General features: G+C 42.8%; 1 protein-coding gene across 2 annotated transcripts in view; it reads right to left on the reverse strand.

Annotated features, from left to right (window-relative positions):
- Positions 1-6,084: 6,084 nt before the first annotated feature.
- The window catches only part of N4BP2 (NEDD4 binding protein 2), a 40,462-nt gene continuing 34,334 nt past the window's right edge, over positions 6,085-12,212 (reverse strand). For both annotated transcript variants that reach the window (XM_084286134.1, XM_084286133.1), the window contains 2 exons: positions 11,710-11,833; positions 6,085-10,905 (listed from right to left, as the gene is read on the reverse strand). In XM_084286134.1, the coding sequence (XP_084142260.1) occupies positions 10,860-10,905; positions 11,710-11,833 (170 nt within the window). In that variant the 3' untranslated portion in view covers positions 6,085-10,859. The remainder of the gene's footprint in view (positions 10,906-11,709; positions 11,834-12,212) is intronic.

Here is a 12,212-nt window from a genome sequence, read left to right on the forward strand (position 1 = left end):
TAAACCTCAAGTAACTGAGGATTTATTACCAATAATCTAAAATAACATTATCCAAGGTTTTGTTGTGGCTTAGGGTGGTTTACAATGACAGGCCAAGTTTGTCCCTTGATCCACTGATTCTGTCTGACTTGGAGAAATTAGTGGGAAGCAGATGTTGGGAAGGGATTTGAGATCAAGAAAGGAAGCTGTTCCTGTTACCCTGGCCTGATTTCCTTGTTGTTCTCTGATTTGCTCACGAAGTAAACCATGACACTCTTGATACCCATTGTATTTAGCTCCAACGAGCCTTTCTTGTGTCCGAAGTGACCATTATGCTACACAAAATAAAGCCAATCGTTGTTTATATCTAGGCACGTCACCAAAATTATAAACAACATAAAAGGTGTGTGTTTACTTCATAAAAAACTTTTTTGTTGTTGTTTTAAATCATCCTTTTCAAAGGGGAGCAGGAAAAAATGTGTGCAGTCAAGGTTTCAGCAGCGCGTTGGAGAACTGGGATGCTGCTATTTGCTTTCTCTTGAGTTCTTAAGCAGTACCAGACAGGTACATTGCCCAGACCCATTTCAACCTGGGGCTGAGCACATCCCCTTTCCAGGGGCAGATACCTCAAAGAAAGGGTGACCTCCTTGCAGCATGGAGGAGAGCATCACAAAAGTCTCTAAAATGGACCCAGCGTAGAAGTATCTGCAGAATTACTCATTGTCAGAGAGCCAAATCTGAAAGAGGAAATGAAAATGCAGTTTCACAAGCAACTCCTACATGGATTTTGGTAATATATATCATGACTTTGCCTTGGTGAGTTAAGGCTTTGGTTTCTAAGCAAGCTAACACAGTGGTTAGGCCCCCCTCAGCTTGGTGTTGCAGTGGCACGGTCTGAAGCGTGTGGTGGTAACACAGAAGCCAAACCCTGACCTGAGGCTAACCCTCAGCTCAGTTCTCAAACCTCAGCTGTCGAGCGCCTTCCAAGGCTCTGCCTCTGCCCTGAGGTGTGCCAAAGGATCCAACACAGCTCCGGTGTGGAGGGAGAGGCTTTGCACTGCTACAAAGGAGCCTGGGCCACAGCCACCAGCAGTATACTCACTGGGCAGGGAGGGCCAAGGAGCACCTCCATCTGCCCTGAAACAGCAGATCGGTCCCCACAGTGACATGGAAACATCATCCTCCATCGCCAGGCTTGTCCCACACTTCAGGTGGCCGTGGAGCAGCCCTCAGCTACTCCTGTCCAGGGATCAAGCCCTAGGCCACCCAGTGCCTGGGTGCAGCAGTGCTGAGACGGGTGTGAGGCACTGAACTGGGCACGTCTGAGTGCAGACCTCTCAGGCCTAACATGGAAAACCCCAGGTTGTGCAAATGGTGACCAGGCTTGGGTTTGGCTCTAGAACGTGGGTGTGGGCAGCTACCTCGTTATCCGGCCTCCTTTCAAGCCCAATCGAGCTCTGTTCCATACAGCGAACCCATATGCTGGTGGAGCTGCAGCAAGCAGAGATTTCCCTGCTGTTTGAGACCTCGGTGTTCTGTAGTCTTAACAACAAAATTACTCTTTACTGCCTTTAATTTTTGAACAGATTAGCTACTTCTTTGGGATGTTTCTCTCGAGATGTGGCTGTCAGTGGCATATGCCATGCAGCGAAGCTAATGTTTACACTCCTTCCTTTCTTGTTACCTGACAAGCAGAAAAGTGACGATCACTTCATGGTATAATTCCTCCTGTGACGCCAGGAGGGAAGTGGCAGTCAGGACAATTTATGGGAAGTGCTCTCCTTTAGAGTAACTTGAAAATCTACTTCCCCTTTCCTAAAAGGGAAGAATGCTTAGGTACCATACTGAGGGTTACCTCATTCCCCCCAGATTTTGTCTTAAAACAGTCTGTCACAAAAGCAACCACATTACTTCCCCAAAACTCAGTATTCTTCCCCAGAATCAGGTAGACATCCTAATTCCCCAACCACCCACCAGCCCGATTAGCGTGAGCACAAGCCCACATCAGTTTCTGTAATTGTCTGACCTCTGTAATATTCCCTGACACCAGGGACAGCTGAACTCCCTGCCCCCCATCTGGCTTTACCATGAGGATGATCCTAGTGGCTTTGCTGAAACCATGGAGGAGGCTCCAGTGGTTTTCTCTGTGAAATCGTGCCCAAGCTGAGGGACTTCATGCCTTCATGGTCAGTTCAGCTTCCTGCCCTCACCACCCTGGCCTTTCCCAAGGGCCACAAAGCTGAGGTGCTTCCCTGCAAAGAGAAGCAGGGGAAGAAAGAGCTGAAAGAGGCCAGAAGCACTGAGGAAACGCTGGTTCCTTCTTCCATTCTCCCGGGGAAGAAGAAGAGGTCTGTCACGGCAGGGAGCTCCCCTGTGGCTTGTCTACATGCCACTGTAGACACAGTAAAAAAGGGCAATCTGGAATGGAAAGGATGACGCACAGGTGAGGAAGCTTGTTTTAGAGGTGAGAGTTGGAGGCATTGCCTTTTGAGTTAGCAGAAGTCAAGCAAACACGTAATGCTCCCACAGCCTGACCTGACAATACAACCATTCCTCCCATTCACAGATCAAACACAACAATTAAATCTGTGGCACATGCACAGGATTTCCATTGTTCACTGTGCTGTCCGGTATCTGCTATGGCGGTGTTTCATGGAGTGGAGGTAAGCGTTTCTCAAGATAACACAAAAATAATAACGATCCACGTGGTTGCTTACAAAGCTTTTAAAAACAACCGTTGTCATGGAAGCACTGCCACACTCAAATGTCCTACAGCCCAAAGAACGTAGCAGCTATCACATCCTGATCAGACAGAGGAAATGCATCAGCGTTTAATATTTTACTATTATTTTAGCACACTGCAAGTCAGGTCAAACGTCTCCTGAGCTGTATGAAAAGCATTCCTACTCACAGGGAGGACACAAATGTAGTTTTAGAGTCAACACCACGTCAGAGGATACAAAACAGCTTAGGACAATAGGGAGGAAAGCAAAATGGTGTCTTTTATCCTTTGCCCCCACTCCAAAGCTGCCTCAGTCTTTTATGTTTTCACGGCTCGGGTAGCAAGTTCAGATAGCACAACAGCACAAGGGTCTCAGGTCGTGGGGACCTCTGGTGGCACTGGGGATACACAGCTGCCTTTGTCAAACCCTGAAGTGGCAGAGAGAGCCTAAATTCTTGTCTCTGAATAGATGCCAAAAGCCCCATTTGTCCACCAACAAGCTACCAATACTTCAAGTCCTTCCCTTCCTCAGGATCGGCAGCACAGTTTTCATCTCAGTCAAGAGGAAGATGTGTGGCCCTCTTACAACATGAAAGCTACGTAAATGAAGCGAACACACAAAACAAGAAGCAAAACAAACAAAAACAGAACCTGACCGTGGGACAAAACACGCTACTCACAGGATGTTGAGCCCTACCTACCACATGTATTTAATTCAGCAAAACCTCTGAATGGCGCATCCTGGCAGCAGTCTGCTTCGAGCTGCTGCTTTGGATACGTCAGTGCTGCTCTGTGGGGGCTGGAGGAATGGGGCTGCCCCGACAGTAGTGCCCCAACCACTCAGGATACCCTACTGCACGATCCCACAGCACCCCAGGGTCTCCTGGACACCTCCATGCTATCCACCCACCCATGACCGATCGATGACCTTCAAGGTCCCTTCCAACCCCAGTCATTCTGTGATTCTGACACCCTTCCCTATCGGTTCTTACAGATCTGCCCTAGCATCTACTGTCCTCCCAACTCACCTATTTCTGTGTCCCGTAGCTTCCCCCAATGTATTTTCCATTGAGGTGTAGGAGAAAAAGGCTGGGGATCTGACTCAGCATCCCAAGTGCTCCAGGTACTCCCCAGCTCTTGGGAACACGGAACAGACCAACCTCGAGGTTGGGAAAGGCTCCTGGATCTGGCAGAAGGGTGGAAAGGGTAAAGGGGCACCATGAGGTTGGCAAGAAAGGCCCTTTCTCAGGGCAATGAGTCATGAGACACGAGAGCTGTTAAATACCACACTCCTAAAAAGCTAAAGCTCCCAACCGGCACTCCAGACAAACACATGCCCTGTGTATGTGAAAGGCTTTCTGAGAAAATCCTCAAAAGACAGCACTTCCCAGCTCCAGGACACGTAGAAACCAAGCAACCTAAAGGAAAAGGGAACCTTTTATCAGGTGACAACAGATAAGAAGCCGTAGCTAGCCCAGCCAGGCTCCGTGACACATAAAGTCAAACAAAATCAAGAGAGTCCTTCCCCATGAGCTTTCAGGATGACTCCGCCACCAGCAACACCCACGGCGGCACAGGACTCCACCGAACAGCACTTCTTTCCCTGCCAGGCCCTGAACAGCAGCCAGACAGCCAAGCTACAAAGAGCAGCGCAGGGCAGCTGAAGGAGAAAACCCAACGTTATCATCTCCAGATCTAAGCGCAAAACGCACTTCTGGGTCTTGCCCATCTTCAGCAAAGAACAGCAATAACTTTTTGAAAACAAGCCCAACCCCACCCATACGCAAAGAAAGAAAAAAAAAAAAGTCGCCAAAACAATACTCTGAATACAGTACTCTTCCTCTGGGGAAGAAACAAACAGCACATGATGTGTAATAACATCCTCCAGTGTGCCTCACGGGGAAACAACAGCTCAGGGAAGGGCACAGCAGAAGCTGCTGCCACCACCACTCTATGTCATTAGCAAGGGCACCACCTATTGTCACAATACCTGATGTGTTCCTCCAGCACGTACCACCTTTAATTGCATGTTAATTATTCAGGCTGAAATTTACTGTTTGCCTGTAAAAATAATAATTAAAAAAATATTACCCTTTAATTTTTGATGGTAACGTTCAAACCATTTCCATAGGTAAGGACAAGTTAGAGTAGTCCACCTCTCGTATTGATGAAGGCAGAAGGACTTTCAGAAATCCTCAGAGCACCAACAAGGAGAAGTTTCCCAGCTGTAAGCAGAGAGGAGCTCAGAGGTGGCCCAGCACACAGGGAACTAAAGGCATAACCAAATCAGCAACTGTCGGATCAGGACAGACTGTTGTAGCCAGGATAGGAACCATGCTGGGTCTCCGTGTCCAGCACTGTGTACAAACACTGCTGTCCTGCCTCTGGAGAGTAGCAGTACCTCCACTTTAAAACACTGCAGTTTGAGAAAATAACCCCCAAGGTGGCCCTTGCTGCCAGAAACAGGAATCTGCAATTAATGAAAAAAAAAAATAACTAGACATTACTCAGGCTGTGGTATGTAGCTGTGCCTCCGAATCAGCCATGTCAAATCTAAGCTAGCTTCTAACAAGCTTTCATGTTTCCAAACCCTGTTTTCCCTGCTCTCTTGATCAATTTTTTAGTTCGGGCTTTGCTGTACAAATGCACACAAACCTGGCTTGTTTCTGCAGCGTATCCAAGCTATAAGGCAAAGAAATCATAGGAACAAGTCTGCAGGAGCCAACTCACGTCGAAGTCAGTTGTCCCCAACCAGAGCTACTGAAACCTGCTGGACTCCAGCCAGCACTCTGCTCTCAGGTGTCTGCCCACCCCTGCAGGAACACGATACAGCAATACCCGCACTCGATCTGCACCAAGCAGCCTTGGGAAAAGCTAGGACTGCTAGCTATAAACCCACAATCACACAGCAATTGCTCTTCCTCAGAATCCATCCGATTATTACCTCTGACCTAAGGGGTCTCACCAAAGGAGGCCTACCCAGCACTTTCCTCCACTGATAAACCATCTTTACAGTGCTCCTACCTGCCCCTCTGATGTATGCCACTGCCCGCACTCTCCTACACAATAAGCTAGGCCTAAGCAGCTTCTCTTCAGCTACTTCAGGGGGAAGAAAAAAAAAAAAAAAAAAAAAAAAACCTGAAACCATGACCCTCATTTTCAGTAATGTGAGCATTCAGCTCCCACTCACATCACTTAAAATCAGGCCACAAATCTGTTCCTTTTTACGCCTGCAGATGGTTGCTTTCTCTCCCTACAGATGGTATCCCAAAGCCAGGACAAGTGGCTTTCATGCAGAACTCTGAGTCTACTATTTGACAAAATCTGATACGAGCTGAAACGCAGTCTTCCAAGGAGAGACAGAAGGCTATACTTGTGGCAAAAATTCTTTATTAAACTAGATTTTGTAAAGTCCTTTTCACATTAGAAATTCCAAATGCAAATTACAAAATTGTATTTCAGTAAAAAATGAAAGTTATAGTTAACAGCAAAATTACAACTTTATACAAATAAAAAAAATATTTTTTTTTATTTTAATTTAAAAATAGACATTGATATTTTCCAATGTACTGGTCCTAACAGCTTTTACAACTGGTAGCTGCAATACTAGGTCTTTTCACATGCATATTCACATCGTCATTCAATGCTCAGCAGGGTATTTAGCTGAAATACCATTGAAATAGTATGATCAGTTGGGTTTCCATTGGAGTTCTTTTTTACTAAAAATATTTTTATTCAAGAAAAAAGGAAGTAATCGTCATACACAGGAACTGTGGTGATGAACACTTGTTTGTCCATGTCCATGCTATATCCTCTCCCTAGTTCTGTGAAGAGAGCAGTATTCTAGAAATGCATTCAAAGATATAAGCATGAGCAACAGAGAGCCTATGTATAATTTATCATAGTACATTAGTGACGATCCTGCTTTGCTATTATCAACAACAAAATTGTTTTCTTAAATACCAACCGTATTTTGTGGCAAGATGAAATAACGATTTGGTTACTCTTCACTTCCTCAAGCACAACCTTATTCAGAGTCCATGTTCGGCCGATCTTGACAGATCTCCCCCGACACCGCACGTGCTCACAACAAGGTTAAACTAGGGCATGTGGACATAGCCTAAATGGGGACTCCCGAGTCGCAATGGTTTCCCACAGCCACAAAAAAAAAAAGTTAAACTTTGCCTGAGGTGTCCTTCAACAGGCCTATAAAAACATTAATTTTAAACAAAACTGTTCCACATACTATTAAAAATAGAATCCAAGTTCATCCAAGTATTACCAAGGTATCATTTAAAAATCACTTTTGCCCCACTGCTTTCATAATTGACTGAAATATATTTTAAACACCCACATTACTTTAGAGAATAATCATCTCTGTTGTACTTGTGAGCTTGCTTTCTCTTCTTTACTGTAGGGTTATACATCAATGCTGGCACTAGCATTAAATTTTGCATGAAAAAAAAAAAATATGAGAGTTTTCCTAAATTAAAAATTGGACTAAACATTGACATGTTTCATAGAAAAAGAAACAAAAAGTCATGTATTAAGAGGACAGCAGCCATCACAACCACATGCTGTTGAATAATAGATTAAAAAGTGGTACACGATATAGGTATTTGAAAAGTTGCACGTTACTTCAGAGTGCTGGTGGCAATACTACGTGCTACTTTAATTAAGAATAAGATTTGTACGTGATATACCTCAGGACTCTCACCAATGCAACTGCAAAAGACATCAGAAAGGCTGGAAGTTGTAAAACGTAGCCTACTTTCAAATACCCTTTTCAAACAACTACATTTGAAATAATTCATCCCACTATAAAATATTCATCCCATTATACAAACAATCAAAGAAATACAAGGATTCCGGTGTGTTTTTAAGGACAGTTTGGCAAGTGTTTGAAAGCATGGAGTTCCTGAATAATAAAACCCTACTTTCTCTCTCTCCACTGATCCTCTTTCTCCATCTTCCTCCATTCTGCATTCAGCTCAGAACAGCTTCTAAGCACACACTTCAACTCCCGTGGAAGAAAAAGCCTGAGCTCATCATGTTTTCTCTGAATTGGAACTGCAGTGCCTCATCCCGAGCCACTGAAGCTGAGGGAGGTTTTATCTCCCACTTCAATAAAAGCAAGACTGGTTCTGCTTGTGTTACAGTTTTAAACTATCATCTGACATCAAAATTCAGCCTGTAATCAAACAACTTTTAATTAGGAAAATGACCAACTTATAACCAGGTAAGGCATTCAGAGTACCTCAGTGAACCCATGCCTGTACCCAAAAGGACAATGGACAGAGGGAGAGAAAGAAGGACTCCAAATTGCTCCTGAGCTATGCACTTCTCTGCTGACTCTGACAGATGGGAGAAAACTCTGCAGTAGGGGTGGAGCTGAGGTTTTGCCTTGAACATATTTATGCATTTAACCAAACAGGAATAAAGAGAGAAAATAATTATAGGGAGGGCAACTGAAGCTCAGCAGGTACAGCTTCTTTCTAAGAGTCCTAGCCCTCCTCATGAGCCTGTTTATACACTCCTATAGTTTAATCTCTTTCACCCCCCTTGATCTTGAATTTTTAGCTTGCAGGAGCAGGTTTGGCAGAGGCTCAGGAAGCGGCACTTCAATACCCCAACCCCACTGGTTATGGTATTTTCTGGGGAAGTGAGAGTCGAGTGCAATCGCCGTCCCCCTGCTAAGCCAGAAGAAGGTGAAAAGCTGCATTTCTCACCTCCAGGGTAAGCACGTCAACAACTAGGCTATGACGAACAGATGGGCAAGACAACAACTTCTTCTGCTCATCTTTTGAGCTGAAATCTACGCTGTTTTTGTCCCTGTCAGGAACGGTGCGGATGTACTGAGGGAATCAGGCCCCCTCCCAAAACACCAAGAGGCACAGGCACTTCCCCACGTACAAGCACATCACCACAGAGCTTCAGCACCCAGCAGCTCGAGGCGTGACACCTTGGGCACACGTAGGGCCTTTGCTGGGCAGCTCTGCACCCAGGCCAACCAACAGGGCCTGTGCCTCAACGAGCTGCACCTCCATTCATTATAAAAAGTAAGGGCAGTAAGCTCAGAAGCAGGAGGAAATTTCTTTGTTCAAAAGAATGATCCAAGCTCCATTTAAGCAATTCAAAGGTCTGCAGCCCTGGACAGCTGATAAGCTGACCTGCTATCTTGTGACATCTCAGTCCATTTTAGGCACTGTCACAGAGGACACAGCACGGGCCTGATCACACAGGATGTCGTGCAGTAGCTTAAACAGCCCTGCTAGAGCTGTATGGGGGGCCCATACCTTTTGTATTTCAAACACTGCTTGCCAGAGTAGTCCAGCAAGGAGAAAAAGACAAGGGAAACAATTTGGATGAATTAAGTACCCACAAAAACATAAAACTTATTACTTACAGCAATCTATTATTCCAGTACGAGTCTCTTTGATTAAATATTATTCAAGCTATTCTTGCATTTGAAATCACCATAAAAAGATAACTGTGTCTGCTGAAGCATGACAAACTCATTTTTAGATCTACTGTACATTGTGTTCACTGTGTATATATTACAGCAAATATGGATATTCAAGAAACATCATGTCTTTCAGTTTGTCAGCAACTTGCAGAGACACATTTTGAAATGAAACCTGTTTCTGTGCACAGCTTTTCTCACAGAAGTTCCTTGCTTACTACTACCCGTGCACACAAATGGCAGAACTTGCACACACATATGGATTCATATACAAATTCCATGTGCATGTAGCTCCTGGGTAAAATTTTCTAGGGAAGTAATTTTAAAATGAAAGACTCTCCTATTAATCCTTAACCTATTAATATTATTCCTAACACACAACTCATATCTGTTCTGAAAAAAAAAAAAAAGTCTTACATAAAAAAATCAAATAGTTTAAAGAATTCTTACGCCTTTTAAGAGGCAAAGATGTAAGTTGTAATGCATTCTAAAAAATATTTCAGTGAAAAATCTTTTTTTTCTTATCCAATTGCTTAATGGAAATGCTTGACAAAGTACAGGTGTTTCAGTTTTTTGTTGTTGTTGTTCTTTTTGTTTATCTTTGTTTTTAAACACAGGTATTTTTAAATGCTGATGCAACACCACCAGAGCAACTTTTGTATTCCTAGACTTTCCAGTTAGGCAATTACTACTGCAGTATTAGCATTCATTTTGATGTTAAAAAATACATTTAAAATGCCTCACAGATGAACAAATTTACTACAAGAAAATCACCAGATTTCATACACACAGAATGAAGACATCACCATTAGACACCTGTAAAATGAAACAGTACTCATTTTGCTCTATTACAAAAGACATAAAAGGAAGAAACACTTTTCATCCAATAGGTTGTTGTTTTTTTGTTTTTTGAGTGTTTTTTCTGAAATTACAGTATTATTTATGTGTGAGTAGAGATGTAACTACTGTGTTGTATTTTCCCCTTCAATGGATCACAGTAAGTCTGTAAAAAAAAAAAAAATACTTAACATACAGCTGGTCTTAATGCAGAGTCCTTTATATGTAACTTCTATCAGTGTCAGTAGTAGTTTAGAATGGAGTAAGGACAACAGAACTGGTCAAGTCATCACAAAATGACCACTAAAAATACTAAATCAGACTCTTGAAGAAATCTGGATGTATTTATCATTCAACGGTGACTGGATTTGAAACATCAGTAGTTGCTGAGTTTCCACCTCCTCATGCTCTTCTGAGGGGTTTAGCACAAAATTTTGCATCATAACATAAAAGTCCAAGGTACTACATCTCAAAAGCACAGAATCCACTGCAATTTCAGTGGATGAAGGTGAAGAAAGAGTCATAGGCTGGGTATGTTAAGAGTTGCATTTTAAAACTGTACCCTAACTTCCCATTACAACATGATATAATGCTCATCAGAATTTTAATCTGCATTTCTAAGACTCCAAAACCTGTAAAACCTGTCTTCTTTGTGAAGATTCAAAAAGAAGATCCATCTGACATGAAAGTTTTCTTGGAAATACACTGGCAAGACCACTTGCTGTAAATCGATACCATTTCTGATAAAACACCATCCTTTAAAACAGATTACAAAACATTATTGCAGTTGTTCAAAAAGTTGTTAGCTGTAATCCGACATCTCAGTTTCTGTATTCCTCATCTCTTCTTGACAACCCTTCAATTCAGCATGACTTTCAGGCAGCCTGGTTTTATTTCTGCGAACCTGTGAAACGAGAAAAGATGAAGCTTCAAGATGAACGCTACATGCAATGCCATCTCCTGCAGCCCTCATCAAACATATGGAAAGCGATAAGGTTCTCAGTCAAGTATATATGCATGTGGGAGTCAGGAAACCAGCATCGTGTCCTCTGGATATGACAGCAAAGGAGGATTTTATAAAGGTCTGGAGAAGCAAACAGCTGGAAATACCAGGAACTGGGAGGAAGAGTTTTAAAAAACAAAAAGGTCGTCCAATATTCTTGGTTATATTCTTTCTGCTCCTTTTTCCCCACTCCCTTTTTATCCCCTCTTCTTTCAAAATACATTTTCTCCCTTGTTTTCTGTAGAAAGTGAGAGGGAAATGGAAAAAAGTCTTTGCTCTGAGTCCCACCTTCACACTCCTGTAAAGAAAAGGCAGCAAACGCAATGACACCAACCCAGACTTGCTAAACTGCTGTCCCATGTAAGAAGCTGAGAGCTGAAGCATATATTGAAGACCAATAAAAAGCATGGTTTACAACTCCTCACATTAAAGCTAGCAACCTTGAATGGAAAAAAAGATAATTAAGCTATGTTTAGATAACTATAATTCATACTGTTTTCATCTACCATAGAGGAAAGGATCTAAAATTTAATAGGCATCCTTTATTAGATGGTTGTGTGTCATACAATTGGCACTGGTCTTATGAAACAGCAGACCAGCGTTGATCTGTTTAGTAGTTTAGCAGTACTCTAAAACAGACTTCAATTTCAGTTAGTTAAATGTGGGATAAGAAAAAATGAATCACTAACAAAAATCTAAACTCACCTGAAGTTGTGGCTTGTGAGGTATCTGATAGCTGCTGGTTTGATGCGAGCAACTCCTCCCTGACTATGGCTTCCTCTTCCCGTGATAACACAGAGATAAGGTTTACCACCTGTCTGTTGGTACTCTGTAATAGCAGGGATTGTAACGGTTAAAATTCTCCCTCTGCTGAGACTTGGCATTCAACATAACCTGTACATCCATTTTTCTGAAAACTTTCACCAGTGATCTAGAGCTTTGTTTTCCCATGGTAGCTATGCACCTATATAAAAAGTCCTATTTGCCTTCCTCTGAAAAAGATTCTCTGAAAGAAAAATATAGTCAAGCTTTTTAAAACTAGATTGCTTGCAACACGCATGGTGCAATCATCAGAAAATCCTTCTAATTTCATAGCAGCTTTACTGCTTCTATCATCTATTCCTTAGTTGGAACTTGCACCCCATGAGAATATAGTTAAATTGCAAAATTTTTAAAAAAAGAGGGACGACACACCAATTTTTAAGTGA

Source organism: Netta rufina (assembly GCF_964035555.1).
Source record: "Netta rufina genome assembly, chromosome: 4".
NCBI classification, from domain to species: domain Eukaryota; kingdom Metazoa; phylum Chordata; class Aves; order Anseriformes; family Anatidae; genus Netta; species Netta rufina.